This window comes from Nomascus leucogenys, chromosome 20 (assembly GCF_006542625.1).
Source record: "Nomascus leucogenys isolate Asia chromosome 20, Asia_NLE_v1, whole genome shotgun sequence".
NCBI classification, from domain to species: domain Eukaryota; kingdom Metazoa; phylum Chordata; class Mammalia; order Primates; family Hylobatidae; genus Nomascus; species Nomascus leucogenys.
Genome location: NC_044400.1, coordinates 67,646,149 through 67,672,717, shown reverse-complemented (window position 1 = coordinate 67,672,717; position 26,569 = coordinate 67,646,149). Strand labels below are relative to the sequence as shown.

Sequence of the window (26,569 nt, the reverse complement as noted above, 5' to 3'; positions counted from 1 at the left end):
TTTCACCTCACTTAAAAAAAGAAAGAAAATACGTAGTAAAGGGCTTTAAAAACAGCAACTATCTGGTGACTAGAGATCTGGGCTTAGGTCTACCAGTTACTGGCAACAAGGTAATGTCTCTCTGGGCTTCAGTTTCCTCATCTGTAAAATGATCAGACCTCCAGCAATCCATGATTCTAGTATACTCATCTCTGCTGTATATAAGATGTGATTTGATTAAAGAAGACAGACAAGTGCATTTATTAGGAACAACATTCTGAATACTCACAAGTAGTTATCTTGCACACTTAACCCTAGGCCAGAGGACACGGGGCAACCACACAGGAAAAGGATACCAGGACAGAGTCCGCGGAGTTTTGCTTATACCACAAAAGGATTTTTAAGGCAGTTTAATTCAAGGCTGCGAAAACTATGTCTATGACATAAACACAACATTCAAAAATAACTCAGCCTTTAAAATGTCCCCAATACCAACAAATCAACAAAGTAGTCAAGATGACAGCCACTGTCAAGGACAGATAAACAGTCTCAAAAGCGATCCAACATGACACCAGTATAGCAGGCGCTATGCAGAGCCCTCCCTATGCAGTTAACACAGATTGACGGATGCTATTTGCAGGCCACCAGTCTCGCATGTTTGTACTTCACATAAACGTATTACACTGTCCTAGGAGAGCAAATGCACGTTACGTGAGAGAAAAATAGGACTCGTTATCTCGTACCACAAACAGGGGTTACAGAAAACACAAGGCTGGACAAGGCCACACTGAGATAGGTTAGTGACTTTTCTGGCAGGCCCCTCACAGGCACTGAGATGAGGCCTAAAAATATGCGGGGGTGAGTTCCGTCCTTCCTTCCGTGGTTACCACCTGGATTAGGCTTCCTGAGCTCGGTCGGTTTTTCCCTGTGATCCAGTCATGGAAGGTTCTGAAACGAAAAAGAAAAGTTTTTTTTACATTCTTAAAGCAAAAATCTGGGCACATGCTGACCTTCACAGTGACGGCTTGTGGGGTGAGGGGAAGGGTGGCACAGTGACAGCTTGTGGGGTTGGGGGAAGGGTGGCACAGTGACGGCTTGTGGGGTGGGGGGAAGGGTGGCACAGTGACGGCTTGTGGGGTTGGGGGAAGGGTGGCACAGTGACGGCTTGTGGGGTGGGGGGAAGGGTGGCACAGTGACGGCTTGTGGGGTTAGGGGAAGGGTGGCACAGCAGCCACTAAGGGCTGGGCGCCATGGCTCACACCTGTGATCCCAGCACTTTGGGAGGCCGAGGCAGGCAGATCGCTTGAGGTCAGGAGTTCAAAACCAGCCTGGCCAATATGATGAAACCCCATCTCTACTAAAAATACAAAAATTAGCCATGGTAGCGCATGCCTGTAATCCTAGCTACACAGGAGGCTGAGGAAGGAGAATCACTTGAACCTGGGAAGCAGAGGTTGCAGTGAGCTGAGGTCGCACCATTGCACTCCAGCCTGGGCATCGCAGTGAGACTGTCTCACAAAAAATAATAAATAAATAAATAAATAAATAAAAGCCACTAAAGGTCAGGCATTATGGCTCACCCCTATGATCCCAGCACTTCGGGATGCCAAGGCGGGAGGATCACTTGAGCTCAGGTGTTTGAGGCCAGCCTGGACACAAGCAAGACTCCATCTCCAAAAAATAATAAAAAATAAATAAAAGGCACTAGGCATGTTGGACACATACCCAGGCCCCCAGTGAGTTCAGTGGTGTACTCATTCTAATCTCTGAGTGGCAGGATTTGGCGTGAGTTTAACTTTCATTTTGGTATTTTTCTACATTGTTGGAATTCTTTTGTGATTGTAAGAGATTTTAATCTGGCCAGGCGTGGTGGCTCATACCTGTAATCTCAGCAATTTGGGAGGCTGAGGCAGGTGGATCACTTGAGCCCAGGAGTTTGAGACCAGCCTGGGCAACCAGGTGAAACCCCACCTCTAAAAAAATAGCTGGGCATGGGGGCACATGCCTGTAGTCCCAGCTACTCGGGAGGCTGTGGTGGGACGATTGCTTGAGCCCTGGAGATCAAGGCTGGGGTGAGCCGTGATCGTGACACTGCACTCCAGCCTGGGTGACAGAGTGAGACCCTGTCTCAAAAAAAAAAATTGTTTTTAAATATTTTAATTAGCTCAAAGAGAGACATATGCACAATACTTTGCTATATTACCTTCTCAGAAATTTATGTGAGAAACACATGGAATTCATTTATTTGGCATTTTTTTAAATCAAACATTATATAGAGTACCCACAGCTGCGCCAAACAATGGAAAAAGACATAGAAAAAAACAGACTATTACAATAAAATGTTAAATACAGTAACAGGGTCTTTCACAAATCTGAGGAGAGGGGCAACTGACCCCACTTGTGGCAGTCAAAAAGACCCTCTAACAAGACAGGAATGAAAAAGGGCAAAAGAAATTCACAAGAAACAAGAAGTAGATGATAATTCTTTAACATAAAACATTTACATTTGAGTACATCATCCATTTTGACAATTCACCAGCTGAGACTTCGGACCTTCATTAACTGGAAAGCGCTCAGCAGTTCCTTCCTGGGAGACTCCCAGTGCCGATCTGTAACCTTCTGGGCCAGCACTGATGTGTAAAGGTCCAGTCATTCAGGCCCCCACTCTGGGGTTTGAACGAGCTCATTTGAGCACATGGGCTCAAAAAACAAAGCGTTGCTAAAACTCTTTAAAGTACTGTCATGTCATGGCCTCATCTCTGGGGACAGGGCAGGGCTTGGTGAGGGAAGGCTCTGAAAGAGACCAGTGCCATCTGGATGTGTAGGGTTTTGTGTGTTAGTTACGCGTTTGTTTGTTTGTTTGCTTTTTATACTTTAAGTTCTAGGCTACATGTGCACAGCGTGCAGGTTTGCTACACAGGTATACATGTGCCATGATGGTTTGCTACAATATGTTTTAAATGGTCTTACTTCTCCTGCACCCTCACCTGCAGCGTGGACAGGTGAGAGAGAACGCCATTCTAACCAGGGATAGTAGAGGAAGGATGTGCTCGCAGACATCTCAAAGCAAACTTTATGCCAACTTTTCTGAGAGTTTTCAAATACCACAAATGGGTGGATGTGATCTCTAGAACAAAAGGGGGCCTGTGACAGCCCGTCCTCTGTGGGTCTGTGGCTCAGCACAAGTTCAGACACAAGATCCCAGATGTTCCATCTAGAGTCTAGGTCTTAGATGAATATCTCAAGTGTGGTTGGGAGTGTCGGCCTTTAAAAAGAAATTCAAACACAAAAACAATTCAAAGCTTGATTTCCTCTACAACTTCAATTTTTTTCCTGCAAATCAAGCATTAAGCACGATTCCTGGCATAGACAGAAACAACCGTCAGCCTACCAGTTAAGACCATAGGCTCTGCAGCCACACCACTTGTGTCAGATCCTGGCTGTGCTGTGTGACCTTAGGCAAGTGACTTAGGCCCTGCCATCCCTCTAAGTCTCTAAGCCTTAACAAAAATGACAGCTCCTCCCTCAGAGTTTGCTATGAGCATTAAATAAGAGTTATGAAGTGCTTAGAATGGTGACTGGGATATAAAAACATTTCAAACATAAAACGCAAGTCCCAAATTTCTCCCGATTTAATTTAAATGAGATTGTGACATCAGGCCAGAAGCACACTGCTCAATTCACAAACATCTCTTACAAACAGTCATCAAAGCAGTTTACACGGAGGCACTGCTGGGTCAGGCTGTCACCTTGACCCTCTCAGCCCCCCTGCTCCATGAGGGATCCCATCTTCGTCCTCACTGTGACCCCAGAGACGAGAGCAGCACCTGGCCCATAGTAGGCGCTTGATGAACACATGCTTACTAACTAGACGGGTTTGGGAAACTGACACCTAAACAAACACAAAAGAGGAATTCAGCTCTGTCCCATGAGTGTTCAAATGCCACCCATATTTACAAATGGGCGAAAAGGATTTCAGAAATTAAAGGGCACTTTCTGTGGGTCTGTGGCTTGACACTGATTCAGACATGTGCCCCCACGCCACCGACCTGGTGTCCCCCTCCCCCATGGAGGTTCCTTGTCACAGCAGTAACGACGCAAACTGCAGCTGGGGATCACTGAGCACTTGCTATGGCCAGACACTGTGCCGAGTGCTTGGCGCACACTACCACATTTAATCCTCCTAGCAAGCATGATGGACTTCATGACACAGGTGGGGAAACTGAGGCCTCGGCAGGTCAATAATGTGCTCAGCGTGGCCGGTGGTGAGGGAGGGAGCCAGGATTCATGTCAGCACTACCCATTCTGCCACTCTGCTGCCTGTCTCCAAGTTCAGCTACCCTGAGATTCCGTCTGATATGCGATGCATCCTCAGAGTCCCAGAGTCCTCCCAAGACCACCCGGATTGACGATCTCAGGGAACACAGACTCGTCCTCTGGACCACAGCAGGCAGAGAATAGGGGCTGGAAGCTGCTCAGTCATGGACATGACTGTAATACTCACTCAACTAGGAATTCTAAGGGTGTCCAGGAGCTGAAGTCAGCCTCAGGCATTGATTTCCTGTTCATCGGGGTATCCAGGGTAACCCTGCAATGGACACAGATAAGCATGTCATTCATGTCGCTCCTTTATAACAACAGGTGCCCTGTCCCTCTTGGCCAGGAAAACGCAAACAGACAGCATGACAACCTAGAGCCTCTGGCACTGAGGGTGCTATTTACATGGAAAGATCAGACAAAGAGATAAGCAGAGAGACAGCAGGAAGCTGTCCCCGCTAGCAAAGGCCAGATCTGAGCATAATTCAATAAGGTGTGCTGTGGCTCACCACTTAGGCAGATAAGAACAAAACAGAAGGAGCCACATTTTGCCTTTTTTAAAAAGAGTCTTCACTGAATTAAACTGCTTTGTTGCTGTGTCTTTATTCACTCCCTAACATGCAGCACACTCATTTCTAAGGATTTAAGATAGTAATATGCCTTTAAATATGAGAATACTGAAATACTAAAATTTTAAATATGTGGCTATTTTCCACAAAACCTTAAGATTTTTGGCAGAAGAATAAAGAATTCAGATATGCATGAATCTCCCAAGAACATTCAGGCCTCAGGAATCATTTGAATCATTCAAAACAGCTGTGGGAATCATGTCACAGAATCACAGAATCTCACAACTAAAAGGGAACCAGAAAGTCAATCAGTGCAGTCCCTACAGTCTCAGCATCCCTTTATAGGACCACAGGCAAAAGGCAAGCCTGCTGGTGCTGGAAGCCTTCCAGCAAGAAGGAGCAGCCTCCCTCCAAAGCAGCTGCCTCTGCCTGGGATGGCTGATGGGGGACTGTCCCCCGATGACCAACAGAGAAACACCTCCAACAGTTTCCCATATTCTCTCTCTCACACACACACACATACCCCATATAATAACTTGAAAGACACAACTACGTATAAAAAAAAAAAAACGTGTAGTCTAATTTTAAAGGCAGAAATGATGAAGGGAGAAATGAAAGGGAGAGGAAAAAAAGAAGCAAAAAAGACCCATCCAACCAGCCAATCAAACATTCTGGACAGCCCAGGAGAACCCAAAACTTGAAGTATTGCTATGGTCTGAATGTATCCCCCTCAAACTCACATACAAAATGCAATCTGCACCCCTAAAAAGAGGTGGGGTCTGCAGGAGACAATTGGGGGCCTTTAGGAGGGAATTAGCATGCTTATAAAGGAAGCTGGAGGGAGGCCATTTGCCCCTTCGACCATGTGAGCACACATAGAAGGCGCCATCTATGAGGAATGAACCCTCGCCAGGCACCAAATCTGCCGGTGCCTTCATCTTGGACTTCCCAGCCTCCAGAACTGTGAGCAATACATTTCTGCTGTTTATAAATCATCCAGTCTAAGGTATTTTGTTAGAGCAATTCAAACAGATTAAGATAATAAGTATCTTAAGAGACTTTAGTGTGTTTCAGAGCCTGAGGTGGGAGCACACACAGGTCGCTTGTGGAAAGCTACAGTCAGACAAATGGTCACCCGCAGCAGTGGGGCAGAGGTGGGCAGCGGCCAGGGAACCCCAAGCACTTACGGGAGCACAGCGATGGCGGCTGCCCCGGGCGGCATGCCGCTGTTCTTCCCAGCCAGGCTCTGGCAGAGCTGGTGAACAGCACCCTTGGCCATGCCGTACCCGATCATACCTGGGAAATGGGGAGAAGATGGCTCAGTGACCACTGGCAGCCAGGGGGACAGCAAGGACATGCAATCTTCTCTTGAGATCTCTATTCCCTGAAAACTTTATAAATAGCTGCATCTGGCCGCCTCCTTCAGGCCGGACGCCCTCACCAACCCCCACCAAAAAATGGCAGAGAGCCATGAGAAAGAGGGGATGGGAACAGGTGGGTCGGGAGTTATGGCCTCTGGCCAGTTTCCAAGAACACAGGCTTCACACAGGCCACCGGTGCATCCAAGGTGCAGCATTCCAGGGTCCAGAAGAGGCCAGGAAGAAAAGATAAATGAACATTTATGGAGAGAAAAGTGGAGGAGACATGACATTTCAGGTGTACCTACTATCCATCTAATACTTAACATTTATTACAAAAGCCAGAAGGTTGATCTTATTTTTATTCTTAGGAAACCAAGACTCAAGACAGGTTGAGTACACGCCAGGCTCACACAGACTTGTGCCAAAGCTGATGGAGAGGTTAAAGCCCAGGCAAGAAATGGGTTCTGAACCTTTTGATCACTAAATGCTTGTGAGCACCTGGCACACAGAGGTACTCAATGGAACAGCAAAATTAAGCAGTCATTTGGAGTACAGGCCTTAAAGTCAAATTACACACATTGAAATCCCAGTTCCTCCACTTACCACTAAAGAAATTCTGGGAAAGTTCCCCAAACCTCTCTAATCCTCAGTTGCTGCATCTGTAAAATGGGTTTGAGGTGTTTTCTAACACAATCAATTCTCTAAGTCTCCAGACACCAACTGGGTGTTTGACAATTCAATTAGAACTCCCGGCTAGGTGCAGTGCCTCATGCCTTTAATCCCAGCAATTTGGGAGGCTGAGGCAGGAGAATCCCTTGAGCCCAAGAGTTTCAAGACCAGCCTGGGCAACACAGTGGGACCCCATCTCTACAAAAATTAGCCATGCCTGGTGGTACATGCCTGTGGTCCCGGCTACTTGGGAGGCTGAGGTGAGAGGTTCACTTGAGCCTGGGGGAGGTCAAGGCTGCAATTAGCTATGATCACGTCACTGTACTCCTGTCTGATTTAAGGGCTCAGTCTCACAAGACCTACCCTACTTCAGATGCCAGTCACAAGTCCTGGGCCACTTAGACTTCTGACCGACAGGCTAAATCAGGGGTTTGCACAACCCCCTCTTCAGGTGCAATAATTTGCTAGAATGGCTCGAAGAACTCAGGCAAATGCTTTTTTTATAGTTACTGCTTTATTATAGAGGATACAACGCAGAAACAGCCAGGTGGAATGACACAGAGGCAGGGTAGGAGAGGGCGTGGACATGGAACTTCCACGCCTGCTCCAGCCACGCCACCCTCCCAGCGCCTCCATGTGTTCAACCCAGATGCTTACCACATCTGGAAGTTTTTATAGAGCTTAATCTCCAGCCCCCGCTCCCTTCCAGGAGGTTGGTAGGTGGAGCTGAAAGTTCCAACCTCCTAATTGCTTGGTCATTCTAGAAAGTAGCTCCATCCTGAGGCTGTCTAGGGGCCCCAACCTACTAATCACCTTATCAGTATAAAGTCAGGTGTGATCCAGAGGGGCTCATAACGACACACAGGAATAGAGTACTTAATTGTGAGCATACCCTTAGCACAGGACAGGCACTCAATGAAGGTTTCCCATCAAATCAATAGAAGTAATGTACCCTGGAACTCAACCACCTGGCTTCGTGTCTAGGCTCTGCTGCTTGCTAGTGACTGACAGTGGGAGAGGCTAATAAACCTTGGAATCCTAGGTTTCCCATTCCGTGAAATGGGAATGACAATCCCAAATCCTAAGGATAACATAACAATCAAATAAAATACCATGTACAAGTGTAGCGGACAGGGAGGGTCTCCAGGGACTATAGGAGTTTCATCAGCTTGAACAATCGGCCTGTTTCACAGCCTCCTGCCCTTCAGCCTGGTTTTTCCCACAACTTGCGTGGAATGCAGTCACCAAGTCAGGTGAAACCAGCAACTTACAGAGATAATCCCAAGTGGACTTTCCTTATTACCATGCTACAGTCTGCACCCGGGAGGAGCTACAGCTTCATCACCAGAACATGTGACTATGTGCTAGCATGATGACTCACTGCATCTGTGCCACTGGGACCCCTCCTCCACATGCAATGACACACCCTCTCCCCTCTCCATCACCCCATGAAACCCTCCTGGGAGAGACGCTGCTTTGGAGAATACTTCCAGCGTCCTCCTTAATTATGTCAAGTAATAAAACTCCATTGATTGTTTTTTTTCCAGGTTAACAAATCTCCTTTGTACAGTACTGAGCACCGAGGAACACTCAATCCTGGCCATTATTGTCATTCATGACTCTCAGCAGGTCACTGGCAACTCTTTTTCCTCGGACAGCAATAAGGAATTGCAAAACGGGTCATCAACTTGGAATTCAAAAAGTGCAGCCCTAACTCCTGCCTTTCCAGCCACCAGAAAAAAGAATCACAGGTTCTGTGGGCCTGCTTTTCCATCTGTCAATGGGAGTGGTAACTCAGATCACAATTTATTCACAAGGCTGTGCTGAGGATGGAGGGAGACCGCATCCAAGAAGGGCCTTGGAAACCATGGAGGGCACGCACAGAACCCAAGCAGGGCGGAGGGAGCCCAGCCTGGTGTAGAAGGGGCTTTGCTCAGCACCTTGCCAGGGAGATATTCTCCCAGTGACTGCGGCAGGGAGGGGGTGATGCTTTTCCCACTCTCCCAGCTCATCATTATTCATATTATAATACATGATTCCTCTCCAGATCAAGCAGTCATCTGTGGCCCATCAGGGGCATTTGCTTATCAGCAATGGAAGGACTGTGACATGACTGGGATGGTGACAACTCTGGCCTTAACACCATCAAACCGACCTGCCATCACTCTGCTGCCTGTAAAGCCAGAGCCTGGAAAGGGGCTGCCAGGGTCCACCTGCTCCTGGGCATCAAAACCCACTTACCCCACCCCATGTCATGGAGCCTCTTCTACGTGGGAATCCCTAGTCTCAGTGTTAGAAAGACGAAGAAGCACAAGGCAGCTGCCTGGCTCCCAGGAACGGCACAGCACACCAGAAAGAACCCAGAATCTGGACTTCAAGGCCAGGGCTTGGAACCCAGGTGACTCCTCACCACTGCGACTTGGGCGAGCAGTTCTTTCAGCCTCTGGTTCTTCCCTGCTAAATGGGATCCAATGCCCAGGTCATAGGCTTTCCTGAAGACGACGTGAAATGTGACACACCTCATAAACTCAAAAGGGCTCTTTCATTCCCAGAAGAAAGTAAGTTCCACAGAGGCAGGGGTTTTTATTGTTTTGTTCACCAATGTATCCCAAACCAAAAGGTGGCATTCAATAAATACTTTATTTGGCCAGGTGAGGTAGTTCAGGCTTGTAATCCCAGCAGTTTAGGTGGCTGAGGCAAGTGGATCTCTTGAGCCCAGGAGTTTGAGACCAGCCTGGGCAACATGGCAAAACCCTGTCTCCACAAAAAATACAAAAATTAGCCAGGTGTGATGGCACACACCTGTAGTCTCAGCTACCCGGTAGGCTGAGGTGGAAGGATGGCTGGATCCCGGGAGGTCGAGGCTGCAGTGAGTCAAGATCACGCCACTGCACTCCAGCCTGGGTGACAGAGCCAGACCATGTCTCCAAAAAAACAAGTAAAATAAATAAATAAATAAATAAATAAATAAATAAATATTCATTGCTTTCAGAAAAGAGCAATAGGTGGGTTTCTCAAAGGAGGATAATGGGGCTTAATCAAATGGTGGGCACTCAAAAACTGTGGCAATGAGAAAACAAACTGGGGCCAGGTGCGGTGGCTCACGCCTGTAATCCCAGCACTCTGGGAGGCCAAGGCAGGTGGATCACCTGAGGTCGGGAGTTCGAGACCAGCCTGACCAACATGGGGAAACCCCAGCTCTACTAAAAATACAAAATTAGCTGGGGGTGGTCATGCATGCCTGTAATCCCAGCTGCTCCGGAGGCTGAGGCAACAGAATTGCTTGAACCCAGGAGTCAGAGGTTGCGGTGAGCCAAGATTGCATCATTGCCAGCCTGGGCAACAAGGGCAAAACTCCGTCTCAAAAAAAAAAGAACAAACTGGTAGCTCTGTTTATTAAAACTATGGTAGGTGATTCTCAGTAACTCATGAGTTTCTCAATATTCCAGACAAACTAACTTTTAAATTATTTAATCTATGATGAAGTGAAAAGAATAAGGCACAGAAAAGCCTCTATTGAGTCATCAAATTATGATGCTTTTTTTTTTTTTTTTTTTTTTGAGACAAGCTTACTCTGTTGCCCAGGCTGGAGTGCAGTGGTGTGATCTCAGCTCACTGCATCCTTGACCTCCAGGGCTCTAGTAATCCTCCCACCTCAGCCTCTTTTTTTGTTTGTTTGTTTGAAGACGGAGTCTCACTCTGTCACCCAGGCTGGAGTGCAGTGGCGCGATCTCGGCTCACTGCAACCACCGCCTCCCAGGTTCAAGCGATTCTCCCGCCTCAGCCTCCTGAGTAGCTGGGATTACAGGTGCCTGCCGCGACGCCTGGTTATTTTTTTTTTTTTTTTTTTTTTTTTTTTTTGAGACGGAGTCTCGCTCTGTCGCTCAGGCTGGAGTGCAGTGGCGCAATCTCGGCTCACTGCAAGCTCCGCCTCCCGGGTTCACGCCATTCTCCTGCCTCAGCCTCTCCGAGTAGCTGGGTAGTAGAGACAGGGTTTCGCCATGTTGGCCAGGCTGGTCTTGAACTCCTGACCTCAGGTGATCCCCCCACCTTGCCCTCCCAAAGTGCTGGGATTACAGGCCCCGTCAAATTCTGGTGCTTTTTAAAAAGTATGTGAGTGTGGCATGGATGCACACTACAACGTGCACAGAATGCTTCCCGAAGGACACCTGAGAAGCCATCACTGTAGTTGGACCTGGGGAGGGAGTGCTGTAGAGATCAGGGGTGTGAGTAGGAAAGTCTTCCTATTCGTTGTGTTTCTTTTGCTGCCATGTGAATTTTTACTACATTCATTGGTTAGTTTTCCAATTTAAAAATTGGTTAATTAAATTATTTAAATAAAAACTAAGTGCCTTCTCATCTTTTCCCATAAGCCCTACTTGTCAAAGCAGGTACTTGTCCAAGGCCCTATTTGAATCAGCTCCCTCAACAAAACCTTTTCAGAGGTGGAAGTACCCCCCCAAGAACACTATGCTTAGACCGTAATGTAGCCCGGTCTCACACTCACACCACCTGAACCCCTGCTGCCGGAGGAGGCTCTCAATATAATTATATTATCTCAATATAACTATATAATTATCTCAATATAATTATATTATCAGTAATTGCTATAATTACTGATTATAATTATATTAATTACTGATCAATTTATTACTCAGACCAATCTGCTACTAACTAGCCAGGTTGTCTTAGACAAGGCACCTAAAATCACCGAACTTTGGTTTTTTTTCTCCGTAATCAAGGGAAAATAATAGCACCTACTTTACCGATACCTCTCGTGATGAAATAAGATCAAGCTTAGCCCAACAAGCCAAGCACCCAGAAGACAGATGCCTAAAAATATTTCTTTCTTTTTCACCAAGTCCATTGAGGTATAACTGAAACACAATAAACTTAAACATGTTTAGGGTGTACCATTTGAGCAGATTTTGACATTGTGTATACCTGCTACCTATTGGTCTTCCTTTCCTCCCACTATTCGATGGATATTTGCTGAAAGAAGCAAGGGATGTCTTTTATTAAGGTAGGTTGCCCTCTGCCCTGCAGGCATGTGGCAGGAATGGGGTCTCTTTCCTCTTTATGTTCCCCCACTGCGCCCAACTGTAGCTGCTCACTAAATGCTGCTATCACAGCAACAAGAAGGAATGATGAGTCACTGTAAACCTCTCTACCTTCTGAAAACTACTATTTCTTCTAGAGGTCATCAGGCTCCCTAAAATCCTCAGCACACACACTGTTTAAAATGTAATCACTGTGGACGCATCACAAGTCCAGCGGGAGGTGAGGGGATGACAGCCCAGCCAAGGGACCAATCACAGAACTGCAACAACAACCTCAAATTGCAAAAGAGGGTCAAGGTCTCAAAGAGCTATTTAGAAGCACAAGAAGAATATTTCACCATCCTTAGCTTCTCTGTTTAATCAGGGGGCATAACAAACTCTTCAGTGATTAAAATAAACCAGAGCGTAAGTGCTCATTAACCCAGCCCTGGTCCTCAAAATCCCAGAGCTCTCTCTTCACTCCATTCAAACAACACAACACAAGAGCAGGGACTCTGACGATGGAAAGAAACAAGCAAATAGCAACTGTAATGGCTTAATTCTACAGAATGACCTTTCCTTGGGCACACAAAAGGGGTTATTTGCAAGATATGAAAAAAAGGCATTTCACTAAGAACGTCAACACTTCCAAGTTATTAAATGATCAATGTTGTTCCCCAAAACTGATTTCCAATCACAGCACAGATCCTGTAATGGTAAACAAAAGTGACCACCATTTTAATACAGTTTGTCCTACAGAAGATAGTCTAGAAATACAATCTTGGAAATAGGAGGGTGAGGTTTTCTCAGTATCTTTCCAAGTGAAAAAATTCTCATGTGCAAACAAATTTTCTTGAGTTTAAGGGACTACTAAGCCTGATTCATCATTGACTTTCAAACTGTAGATCTATATCCCCAGATTTTTCTGAGGTCTGCAGCATACTTAAAAGATCTCATGACTCAAATTATTAATAGCTTAACAAAATCTAACTTAAGAGGTTAAAGATGAACAAATTCATTAACATCTGAGGCAGGAACAGCTGGGCAGAAATAGGCCTGGAGTAAATAATAATAATGGCTCACACTTACTCTTGACTCTGTAATACCTTTCTCATCCATTTAGATCCATTGAGACATTTACAAGGTACAACCATCATATATATAAAGGAGACACTATTTAATCTTATTTTACAGATGACAAAACGCAGACTCAGAAAGGCGAAGTAACTTGCCAAATGTGTCACAGTAAGTGGCAGAGCCTTAACGGAAGACCAACGTGCACAGTTCCAGAGCCTGCAGTATTAACCACTGCCCGAAATGTAATCAAAGGATACTTGCAAACCAAAGGAAAGTAGGAGACTCTTCTGTCATTTAGAAAAATCAGTCTTTTGGTCCTAGGGTTTTGTTTTTTAAAATGTCAAGCCATGACTCATTTCTCTGTTTACTTTCTAGTTCCTCTGTTCCATGTCATCTTAAATAAAAATCAGATCTCAACCAACCAGACAGCTAACATTTACACAGCTTTAATGATCGCTATAGCCATGGACTCGTAACATCACATGCTCTAAGAAATGGAAAAAGAAAATGAGAGGCAAGGTACTGCTAGTAGTCACGGCCTCACAGTTCAGTGAGTTACATTAAAATTGAGAAGGGGCCTGGCGTAGTGGCGCGTGCCAGTAGTCTCAGTGCTCCGGGAGGCCAAGGCAGTCATTTGAAGTCACTTGAAGCCAGGAATTTGAGGCCAGCCTGGGCATCATGGCAAGACCTTGTTTCTACCAAAAATGCAAAAATCAGCCAGGCATGGCTGTGTGTGTCTGCGGTCCCAGCTACTCAGGAAGCCGAGGCAAAGGATTGCTTGAGTCCAGGAGTTCCAAGCTGCAGTGAGCTAGGATCGTACCACTACATCCCAGCCTGGGTGAAAGACCCTGTCTCTAAAAAAATACATAACTGAGAAGGGTCCCAAGGTCTCTACCACTTACTAGAGAGTCAAAAAAAGCTTTTTTTTTTTTTTTTTTTTGAGACGGAGTCTCGCTCTGTTGCCTAGGCTGGAGTGCAGTGGCGCCATCTCGGCTCACTGCAAGCTCCACCTCCTGGGTTCACGCCATTCTCCTGTTTCAGCCTCCCGAGTAGCTGGGACTACAGGTGCCCGCCACCACGCCTGGCTAATTTTCTGTATTTTTAGTAGAGACGGGGTTTCATCGTGTTAGCCAGGATGGTCTTGATCTCCTGACCTCGTGATCCGCCCGCCTTGGCCTCCCAAAGTGCTAGGATTACAGGCGTGAGCCACCGTGCCCGGCCAAAAGCTCCCATTTTTTTAAAAGAAGAGTTCAACTTAGTTGAGGAGTTGAGGTAGACACTTCCTGTGTCCCTATGCTGCCCTTTTCTACCCCTGCTAAAATTCCTCTAGCCCTATCCCACAGGGAGTGTTATGGGCTGAAATGGATCCCCCCAACATTCATATATTGAAGTCCTAATTCCCAGTACCTCAGAATGTGACTGTACTCAAAGGTTTTTAAAGAGGCAACGAAGTTAAAATGAGCTCATTAAGGTGGGCCCTAGTCCAATATGCCTGATGTCCTTAGAAGAGGAGGAAATGAGGACACAGACACACAGAGGGAAGACCACGTGCAGACAAAAGGAGAAGGCAGCCATCTATAAGAAAAGAGGATGCAGAAGGAGCCAGCCCTGCAGACACCTTGATCTCCAGACTTTTAGCCTGCAGAGTTATTATGAGAAAAGAAATCTCTGTTGTTTAAGCCACCCAGTCTGTGGCTACCCAAACAAACTAATACAGGTCATAAAAAATGCAAAAGAAATGACATAATGGAAAAAAACACACAGTTGGTAGATGATTAGGGTTTTGGTTCAAGTAAGTCTGCAACTCACTTACTGCACAAACCCAGACAAGTTACTTAAACTCTCCAAGTTTTAGTTTCCTAACCTGTAAACTGAAAAAGATAGTATTAATGAGATTAAAGTGATAATATATGTGAAATGAAAAGAGTGAATATAAGACCTACCATTTATTGTGAATAACAGTAAGACTTGCCATTTATGGGTGCTTACCATGTGCACTTTCTACATAGCTACACCTCTACAGTTTTACAGCACTCTTCAAGTTAAATGTCATTGTCACTATCTTACAATTAAGGAAAACTACAGTAGACATTTGGTCAGAGACCGAAGAACTGGTTCAGGGTCATGCATCTAGGGTAAAGAATCCACCCCCAACCCTCTCATTCTCTCTTTTTTTCTAATGTAGAGACAGGGTCTCACTGTGTTGCCCAGGCTGGTCTTGAACTGGGCTCAAGCAATCCTCCTGCTTTGGCCTCCCAAAAGTGCTGGGATTACAGGTGTGAGCCACTGTGCTGGCCGAATGAACCTCTCTCATTCTAAAACTTATGCTATTATCAGCTGCTAAGCTGCTTCCCTGGAACACATGGATCCAATGTGATAATAATAATCCATGTTTATTAATTAATTAATATCCACTAAACCATTCATTCCAGTGTAGATCACAGATAAATAAACTTAAATGGGGGTTGCCAGATCACAGTGTTCCTTACCACCACCATAAACATAAAGATAGGCACACAAAAGATCAGAACTCTTCTCCCTAAAATGATTCAGGCCCAAAAGAAGACAAAATCTATCCATCTGTGAAGCAGCTTAGAGGGTAAAGGCTTTAACAGTCCTCATCCCATAGAAGTGCCCGGCAGCCCCAGCAAGCAAGGTAAGCACCCCCACTTCACAGATGGGGAAATAAAGGCTTACCAGGAGTCCCATCCAGGGCAGCCTTTGCGCCAGCCAAGGTCAGGAGGCCTCCTTCCTTGAGATGCTTGGTAGCCAGATGGCTGGAGATGGTCGATGTCCATATGCTCTGCTTCCACATCAGGTCACAGTTCTTAAAGAGAGCTGAGTGAAAAAAACATGTGGGCTCAGCATTCCCAGGAAAGAAACCAAAAGGTGAGCTCAACTCACACAGCCCCACACTCAGGGAAGCCCTCCCTCCTGGTCCCCGGGTCCCTGTCTACAGCAAGGTCTAACACAAACAGCACCGGGCTCAGTGGTCAGAGACACAGGTTCAAATCCAGGATATGGGATCGCCCGAGGTTCAGCTTCCTTACCTATATACACTGGCAAAATGTTGGCCAATAAATTTTAGCAAATAAACCTGGAGTTTACTGACTTGTTGGACTGGCTTTAATTCAAAGACTTTTATTTTATGAATGGTATCAGATTTGTAATAAGAACCTATATGTCTATGTCAGGTTTTCTCTGTGGTAAAAATCGAAGGGCCTATTACTGTACAGCTATAAAGAGGGCTTTTACTGAGCTACATATTTTATGGCTGAAAGTTTAATGTTAGCTTTAAAGACTCTTTAAAAGAAAGCTAAAATAACAACCATTTTAACTCCCCGGCCTTGCCAGAGACATAAGGAAGAACAAATGGTAACATATGTCACACCACCAACTGGGCAACTCAAAGGGCATGTGGTACCTGGTGTTCAAAAAAGGATGTCCTCCTGATATAGGAGGGGTCAGTAGGTGATAAACAAGGAATTGCATTTCCCCACTAAAAAAGACTAGAAAAAAAACCTGATGGATCCACATTTATCATTTCTTGCTCCCAAAACATACAAAAAGGTTATCAAGCTGTTTTGCTAACCTGATCACCTCACAAAGCACCACTCTCACATTGACATGTGGGTCACAGAATGTCAACGCCTTTTTAAATGGCTTTGGCTAATAAATGTAGAAGGGATGACAGAATTAGAAAATTACCATTTTCCAACCCCTGAATAAGTGCTTCAGGTAGAGATTATCAACGAATGCCTAAAACCACTGAGTGAAAAGTATAATACTTGGGAAACAGGACATTCACACACAATACCACAGTACCACACATCCCACAGATGACTGACTTACTGCAAACAGAAAAAAAGTACCTTTATAATGGAAGTCTGGCAGTTGCCATCTCAACCAAGCATCAAATTTGGCATCCCTAAGGGTAGGGCAAGCTGCCATGCTGAGCTTCCCAGGTGATGTCATATAAGGTACACACCATCACTCAGGAAGAATTCGCACCTCAAGAATGTTTATACTAAATCTAACTGAGTCTCTAGACCCAAATTCCAATTCACAGGGAATACCAAGGATAGAGGAACAAGTCAAACAACACCTTAAAGAAAAGTTCAGACAAGTTCAGAATGTGAGACATGCTATATGAAAACTCCCAAGGACTTGAAAAAACGTCTTATCACAGGGGATTTTTTTTAATTCTAGATTTTCTAGATTAAGAGACTAAAAACAACATAATGCAGTACATAAATCTTGAGTGGAATATGTTTAGGGAAAAAGAACTACAAGAGGCATGGAATAAACTGGGGAAATTTGAATATGGGCTCAATATCATTAATCTTAGATAATCACTGTTCATTTTCTTAGGTACAATGGTACCATAATAATGTAGGACAGGCTTATTCTTTGGAGAAACACGCTGAAATATAGTGAGGCATAAACTTACTTTCAAACAGTTAACAAAAAAAAATGCACAAAGTACACAGGCACAAGAAACAAGCTCAACTCAAGTACAGCAAATGTTAACAGTTACTGAACTAGATGGAGCATATAAGGGTGTTCACTGAACTGTTCTTTCAACTTTTCTGGTATGTTTAGAAATGCTCATAATGAAAAGTTGAAAAATGGGCCAGGCGCAGTGGCTCACGCCTGTAACCCCAGCACTTTGAGAGGCTGACGGGGGTGGATCACCTGAGGTCAGGAGTTCAAGACCAGCCTGGCCAACATGGTGAAACCCCGTCTCTACTAAAAATACAAAAAATTAGCTGGGCATGGTGGTGGGCACCTGTAATCTCAGCTACTCGGGAGAATGAGGCAGGAGAATCGCTTGAACCTGGGAGGCGGAGGTTGCAGTGAGCTGAGATTGCACCATTGCACTCCAGCCTGGCGACAGAGCAAGACTCTGTCTTAAGAAAAAGGGGAGGGGAGGGGAGGGAAAATAAAAGATGAAAAAACGAATCAGCTTTAGTAAAAACTCAAGTTTGACTTCTTCTGACTTTCTAAATGATCTCTGCACTTCCTACACATCCTCCAATGCCTGAATAGCACATGGCCTGGGGCACAGGCCATGCTGATTTCATTCTGCCTCTACTTTAAACTCAAACTCAATGCCCCCGTCCCCTCACGTCCTCCAGGGGAAGTTTCTTCTTTATCTGTAAAATGGATTAAGAGCATTAATCACTCTCTCCCCGAGCAACTGTAAAGATTCCGGGATATACACAAAAAAACAGCTGGCCTGTCACCTAATATAAACCCAATCCTTGTCAGCTGGACAAAGAGCAGAGCTGAACGAATGAGTGACTCAGGAAAGGACTCACACTTGGATTTGGCATTGCCCCCGGCCCATCCTCCAGCAACGCAAAGAATTGCATCCACCTTCTCTTCACCCAAGAGCTTTCCAACCTCAGCAGTCACCTTCAACACAAGAACAAAAAAATGTATAAACTGTAAGGTAAGCCAACACAGGCTAGCATCTTTACAGATACTCAGTTTCTTTTTCTCTTCTTTTTAAGCCAGTTTACAGTACCTGGCAATTAACACTTTGAGAATTAGATGGAAGACTAAGCTCAGACGAGCATTTTAGACACTGAAGCCCAAGTACACTTCAGTGTGATTTTTAAAAAACAATCTAGAGTCTCTCTGTATACATTCTGAAAGGCAGAGACATGAGCATCCCTTGAAATAAAACAATTAATAAATAAAAGTAGGGAAAGGTTAAAAAAAAAAAAAGAAAGCACCTAGTGCTTCACTGCCCATAGTTAACATCCTGGTATATTTCTTTCCAGACTTCTTCACAAATCACAGAATTACAATCCACAAAGAAGATCAACCCTATTTTCCCCACCCCCATCCAAAAATCCCTTTAACTGCAACTCTGAAAAAAATGCCAACAAAAAATTGTAAGAAAAATCAAGAGCAACAAAAAATACAGTCAATAGCAATATGCTGGTAATATTAAGTACTTGGGGGTTCACTTTAATGATCTCTCTGCTTCTGTTTGTTTGAGATTTTAAAGCATTGAAAATATATGTATGCCCTCTTGTTATAATTTATTAAAAGAACAGTCTGTCAGGACAGGCAATTCTGGCCATCCACCATGACTCTTCCATATTTCTCTGGAATGGCTGAGATGACACATCCCAATTGCTTCATTAAGATCAATCTTCTTAAGATGTTTTTTTTTTTTTTTTTTTTTTTTGAGATGGAGTTTCCCTTGTCTCCCAGGCTGGAGTGTGATGGCTCAATCTCGGCTCACTGCAACCTCCACCTCCCGGGTTCAAGTGATTCTCCTGCCTCAGCTTCCTGAGTAGCCGGGATTACAGGCACCTGCCACCACGCCTAGCTAATTTTTGTATTTTTAGTAGAGATGGGGTTTCGCCATGTTGGCCAGGCTTGTCTCGAACCCCTGATCTCAGGTGATTCGCCTGCCTTGGCCTCTCAAAGTGCTGGGATGACAGGATTGAGCTACCACGCCTGGCCCAATCTTCTTAAGATTTAAATCAGGCTGGGCACAGTGGCTCATGCCTGTAGTCCCAGCACTTTGGGAGGCAGAGACAGAGGGATGACTTGATCCCAGGAGTTCAAGACCAGCTCGGGCAACTTAACAAGACCTCATCTCTACATTTAATTTCTTTTAAAAAAGACTTAAATCAACACCCTGTGTCTCTCCCAGCAGGAACATTTCAGTTGATTACCTCTTTGCCCAGTTTCATGACAAAACTGAATGTTATGCTGTTTGTTCAGAAATTCTTAAGGTTGGGGGTGTCGTGGAGAAGGTACTCCTCTTCCTTTGGTGGAGTAGTAGAAGAAGGAAGAGGTTTTCAAAAATAAGTTTATAAGCACAAATGCATCTCTCAATCTCTGTCTTAGAGACGCACTCTACTGTCAAGCCTTGGGTGGGGACAACCTCCACATTCAATCTACAGGGACATTAGAAACCTATAATTAATCAGAGCAGAAGAGACACTGAAGAGACACCAATTACAGAGACCCGCACCTGGCAGGGCTGCTGCTCTCCAAGCCCAGGCACTGCCCTTCCATTTAGTTTTGGCTTTTATTACTTTATTTTTTGTTTGTTTTTTAGAGAAGGCTGGGCTCTGTCACCCAGACTGGAGGGCAGTGGCATGATCTTGGCTCACTGCAACCTCTGCCTTCCAGCCTCAAGCCACCCTCCCACCTCAGCCTCCCGAGTAGCTGGGACTACAGTTGCGTGCCACCACATTCAGCTAATTTTTGTATTTTTTTGTAGAGATGGGGTTTCGCCATGTTGCACAGGCTGGTCTCAAACTCCTGGGCTCAAGTGATCCTCCTGCCTCGGCCTCCCAAAGTGCTAGGATTACAGGTGTAAGCCACTGCACCCAGCCATTTTGGCCTTTATTACTTTATTCACATGAAACTATTTTGCTTTAAGGCAGTTTAGCATAGCAGTTAGGAGAACAGCAGTCAGACCCCCACTGCCCAAGTCCAAATACTGGCTATGCAACCTTTTATCTGTTTGACCTTGGACAAATACCAGGGCCTTTCTGTGCCTCAGTTACCCCCATTTAAAAGAAGGATAAAATTAGAAGCTTTGTTTTGGGATGTAATGAAGACTACATGTGTTAATGAAAATAAAGCACTGAGAATGGTGCCTGGCAACTAACAATGCCATGTCAACTTTCACTATTAAATTCACTAAGGCCAATCTATGTGACTTAGGTATGGGAACATTGAGACCACACTAAGATAAATAAGAAAAGCAAAAATGAAGTGCTAAAATAAGTCATCTGGCTTTTACATTCCAATCTATGTCAAACTGACACTTTAGAAGGGACAAATGAGTAGCAGAGTTGTGCTCACAGTTTTATGTTCAAAATCTGTAGATTTATATATGTATATTTTGGAGAGACAGACTGGAAGGAAATATAAATAAATGATTACATGTTAGAACTACAAACGATTTCTCTTTTCTTTTTGCTTATTTGTATTTTCTATATCATACATGCATCACTTCTAAAATTTTAAAAATCTGTTATAAAAAACAGATAAGGATCATAAAATGTCAGTATTGAGATTACTAGGGAGAGTGCAACTAAATGAAAAGCAGACCCACGTACAGACCAAGCGGCACCTGAACTTACTAAAGTTCGTATCTGGAGACCTATGACCCTGACTCCACCACTGAGTAGCTTGTTGGCCTTGTCACTTAGTCGCTGCAAACTTGTCTTCACAGCTGTAAAATGGCCTGCCTGCCTGCCACACTGAGTGGTTGGGAAAATATGGCGCTTCACACAGTGATGTGAAGTTATCCTTGGGAATGCGGGCTACAGCACTAAAAACCATTAAACACAGAGTCAGCTGGGCACAGTGGCTACTCGGGAGGTCCCAGCTATTCGGGAGAATGAAGCAGAAGGATCCTTTGAGCCCAGGAGTTCCAGTCTAGCCTGGGCAACACAGTGAGAACCTGACGCAAAAGTCATCCAGGCAGCTCACCAGAAGGGCTTCTCAAGAAAGTTAAGCAGGGCTTAAGAGCATCTAAGATTTTTTTTTTTTTTTGAGACAGAGTCTCGCTCTGTCACCCAAGCTTGAGTGCAGTGGCACAATCTCGGCTCACTGCAACCTCTGCCTCCCAGGTTCAAGCGATTCTCCTGCCTCAGCCTCCCGAGTAGCTGGGACTACAGGTGTGCGCCACCACGCCCAGCTAATTTTTGTATTTTTAGTAGAGACGGGGTTTCACCATGTTGGTCAGGATGGTCTCCATCTCCTGACCTCATGATCCACCCATCTCAGCCTTCCAAAGTGCTGGAATTACAGGTGTGAGCCACTGCACCCAGCCTAGAGCCTCTAAGATATTTATACCAGGATATCCATCAAACTGTTAATAGTGCACCCTTCTGGGAAATGATATGATGATGGGGAAAAAAGGGACAGTTTCACAGTTTATTTCTATATTTACATAGTTTTGTTGGACTTTTGTTTTATAATAGGCATATCATTTTATAATTAAAAATAACTTGTTTTGTTAGTGTTCCTGCTGTGAACTGGGTAACTCCACTTTTTAGAATGTATCCTAAATAATCAGATAATGTGGGCCGGGTGCAGGGGCTCATGCCTATAATCCCATTACTTTGGGAGGCCGAGGTGGGTGGATAACTTGAGGTCAGAAGTTCAAGACCAGCCTGGCCAACATGGCAAAACCCTGTCTCTACTAAAAATATAAAAAAGTTAGCCGGGCATTGGGGTTCACGCCTGTAATCCCAGCTACTCAGGAGGCTCAGGCACAAGAATTGATTGAACCCGGGAGGCAGAGGGTGCGGTGAGCTGAGATCGTGCCACTGCACTCCAGTGTCAACAACACAGCAAGACTCTCTTAAAACAAAAAACAATAATAATCAGACATGGAGACAAAGATGTTCACCACAACATTCTTGATAATAGTAAAACAAAAATCCTGCAAAAACTCAAATGTACAATAAACAGAAACTAAGTAAAGTGTGGCCGTTCCATAAAATGGAATATCATACATCTACAAAGAGGTTTTTTCAGTAATCTGGAGAATTATTTAAGTATTTAAAAAAAAAAAACCAAAGCTGACCGTAAACTATAAAATACAAAATTACCTAAACTTGTAAAAGGAGTAATACACAATATGCATAGAAAAAGACAAGAAAATAGGCCAAAACGTTAACAGTGAACTAACTCAAAATGATTATATAATTTATCTTTGTATCATTCTTCACTTTTTCCAAATTTTCCTCAATGAGCACAAATGGCTTCCCTAATTAGAGAAACAACAGCTTTAAAAAAAAAAGAAGGAAGAACAGGCCGGGCGCGGTGGCTCATGCCTGTAATCCGAGCACTTTGGGAAGCTGAAGTGGGCGGATCACAAGGTCAGGAGTTCAAGACCAGCCTGGCCAACATGGTAAAACCCCATCTCTACTAAAAATACAAAAAATTAGCCGGGGGTGGTGGCGGGCGCCTGTAATCCCAGCTACTTGGGAGGCTGAGGGAGGAGAATTGCTTCAACCTGGGAGGCAGAGGTTGCAGTGAACGGGGATCGTGCCACCGCACTCCAGCCTGGGTGATAGAGCAAGACTCTCTCGGAAAAAAAAAAGAAATAAAAGGAAGAACATAGAGCCAGTGGTCACCTCTCCCCAGGGTTCCCCTCACAACGTTTGGGGGTCTTTTTGAAATTACCTGGTCAGCCTGCTCAGTGAACGAGTCTGTCATTTTAACAACAACACTAGCGCTGGCCTCTTCATTCTCCACCACATCAATGCTGGCAACCCACTGGAAGGAGAAAACAGCTTTGGTTAAGAGGCAGTGAGTTGTTATTCCATGAAAGAGTCACACATAGAAATGAGGGGAGTTGGCCAGGTGTAGGGGTTCACGTCTGTAACTCCAGCACTTTGGGAGCCAGTGTGGGAGAATCTCTTGAGGCCAAGAGTTTGAGACCAGCCTGGGCAACATAGCAAGACCCAGTCCCTACAAAAAAATTTTAAAATTAGTCAGGTGTGGTGGCACATGCCTGTAGTCCCAGCTACCCGGGAGGTTGGGGCGAGAGGATCACTTGAGCCCAGGAGTTGGAGAGTGCAGTGAGCTATGATCGCACCACTGTACCCCGGGCTGGGCGACAGAAGGAGGCCTTATCTCCATTTAAAAAAAAAAAAAGAAAGAAAAAGAAAGGAGGAGAGTGGAGACAGGTTAAGAGGCTTAAATGAAAACTCAACCTATATTGGGCTCCATCTCAGCCCCTCCTACCTCCAAACACTCTCCTCCACCTCCACATTCACCTCTAAAACACAAACCTTGCACTTCTAGAGACATCAAGGGCCAGCAAATTTTCTGTAAGGGGCCGGATCATAATTACCTTAGGCTTTGCTGGCCATACGGTATCTGTTGTTACTCAAATCTGCAATTGTAACAGAACACAGCAATAAACAGGGGAAAAAAATAAGTGCAGCTGTGTTCCAATAAATCTTCAGAGCTGAAATGTGAATTTCATTAATTTTCACATATAACAAAATATCTTTCTTCATTTGATTTTATTTTCAACCTCCTGAAAATGTAAAACCTTATTCTTAACTCTTGGGCTGTACAAAAACAGGTGGCAGACCAGATTCAGCCCAAAGAGGATCCCTGCCCTACAGCAGAGAGGGATGGGTTTTAGGATTGGAAATCAGACAGATCAGGTTTGAATCCCAGCTCTGTCAGAGTGGCTTTCTCACTCCGATGCTGGGCAGAGGTTCCCAACAAAAAAGGTTGTTTGTTGATGATTAACAGGGTCAGTGTTAAGAATTAAATGAAATAGAAGATGCTAAAGCTCCTGGCACAGGTGATGCTCAGTCCTTACTCAGGGTCTCTTGGTCTGAAGTCCCCAGAGATAATTATCTCTACCTTAAGCGGTAAACACAGCATCTATTCATCAACATTTGTTATATTATTAATTAACCTGTTATCCCATGAGGGATACTGAAACAATGAAAAGTCTCCATCATCCTAGCCCTCCCTAAGATGGCACGAAGAAATTCGGAGGGGAAAGACCAAGAGCCAGAGGTAAATCAGCTCTCCAGATTCTGCCAAGACCAAGGTAAACCAAAGTGCCACCACCAGGAGAAAACACAGCCTTCACCCTCTAACACATGACACTAACAGGATCTACTGCCTTAAAGATATTGGGAGCGTTAAGACTCTATGGGAACTCTGGTACTGGGAACACAGTGCCTGGCCCTTGGCAGAAGTGCTGCCTCTGTCACCACCATGCATCTCTGAAGACCTGGGAAAGCGCCCTCATCAGTGTCCCCAGGCACTGAGCAGATGGGTGGCAGGAAGGGAGTGGTGTGATTGAATTCTTCAGAAGCATATTCCTGTACCAGATTCTGAGCAAGAAGAAAATCTTGGTAAATGTACACTATTTGGGTGATGGTTACACTAAAAGCCCAGACTTCACCACTACACAACATATCCATGTAACTAAACTGTACTTGTGCCCCCTTCATCTATAAAAATTAGATAGTTGTTTTTGGTTTTTTGTTGTTTTTTGTTTTAAGAAAATCCTGAGATCCTTTTTCTGGTCCCAGGGGAACTCTTGCCCAGGCTGCTGCTGCTGCGAACTAAGCTCCCAGAACGCTGCCCCTGGCAGGGTCTCCACCGGGAAAAGTGCTGAGGCCTGCTGAGCGGCTGAGGTCAAGGGTCTTTGGCCATGGATCAGCTCTGCTCCGACTTGCCGCCTCCTGGAAATTGACACCTGGCTATGCAAAGTAGTTGAAATGGTCTTTACAAAGCAAAGAAGCCGTCAGCATTTTTTCGTGCTGAGCCTTCAAACTGCCAGATCCAATGGGGCTAAAAGAACAGGGGTGGGTAGTAATAGTAACATTAATAGCCAGCATTTAAACAGTTTTTACCAGGCGTCAGGTAATTTATGTGCAATCGACACCAATTATCTCATCTAATCCTCACAACTCTCACTATCAGAATCTCCATTGTACAAATGGGGAAACTGAGGTCCTACGGCGTTAAGTAGCCAATACGCGGTCTCACTAGTAACCGGAACTGGGCTGTCTCATTCCAGAGCCTTCCTTCTACACTCTCTCTCCGTCCTCTCACCCCCGCTCCCGTTCTTCCCCTTTGGAATTCTCTCCCGAGTCACGCCGGACTTTTTAGGTCTGGCGGAGGCCCACGGAGCTCCTTGCAGAGCAAAGGCCCAGCGCCCTGGGACTGGCGTGCGCACGCACTCGGCAACAGGAATAGAAGCGTAGACCTGTGCGCGCACGTGCGAGCAACACGGGTCAGGGGGTGCACAGGGGCCCCCAAAATTCCTCTAGACTGCCCCGCGCCGGGCTCCACACGAAAGCCCCCGGCCACCCCCGCGGAGACCCAGCAGCCCCCAGCCCGCAGCATTACCCAGTTGCGGGCCCGAAAAGCCTGCACGCATCGAGAACCCAGCGCGCCCCTGCCGCCGTACACCAGCACCCGGCGCGCCTCGCCTGCGGCCGCCGCCGCCGCCGCCGCCGCCATCCTGCTCCTGCCGGCCCGGCTCCCGCAGCTCCGAATGCCTCAAGCCCGAGCGCCGCGCCCCGCCCCGGCCGGCCAACCCGGCCAAGAGGGAACGCGCGGCCGCCGCGCCCCGCTCCGCGCCCGCTGCTGCCGCCTAGCGCGCAGCCACGCTCGGGGCGCCCCGCCACCCGGAGTGACTGTAACCTCGGCCAGGCCCTGCCCCGGGGACGGGGACATCAGCGAAGCCCCGTCTCCCAGCCTCGGGCAAGTGCTGGGCCCCGGGGCGTGCAGCGAGCGGGGCTAAGGGCAAGGAGGGTGGAGAGCGGGTGTTTTACGAGGATTAATTTGTGAAGTGTAAGCATGTAAAATATAGTATAGTACAATTTTCGACCACTGTTTTGGCAATTTTTTATTTTTAATTGTGCATCAAAATAGAGATTTAAATATCCCCACCTGCCAAAAAAACGGAAGAGGTCGCTACGCTCAAGGAGCTGAATGCCCACTGCGGAGACGAGACAAACCACACTAGGTCTTATTTCTTCTACCTAACCGTAAATTTATACCCATTAATCCAAATGGC

General features: G+C 45.6%; 1 protein-coding gene across 1 annotated transcript; it reads right to left on the bottom strand.

The window, feature by feature from the left end:
• Positions 1-216: 216 nt before the first annotated feature.
• QDPR (quinoid dihydropteridine reductase) lies at positions 217-26,185 on the bottom strand. Its single transcript, XM_012499784.2, has 7 exons — positions 25,897-26,185; positions 23,191-23,283; positions 18,333-18,429; positions 15,709-15,849; positions 6,053-6,161; positions 4,484-4,567; positions 217-927 (listed from the first exon to the last, which is right to left on the bottom strand). The coding sequence occupies exons 1-7, from the start codon at positions 26,008-26,010 to the stop codon at positions 822-824; spliced, it is 744 nt and encodes a 247-aa protein (XP_012355238.2). The 5' UTR covers positions 26,011-26,185; the 3' UTR covers positions 217-821.
• Positions 26,186-26,569: the final 384 nt, after the last annotated feature.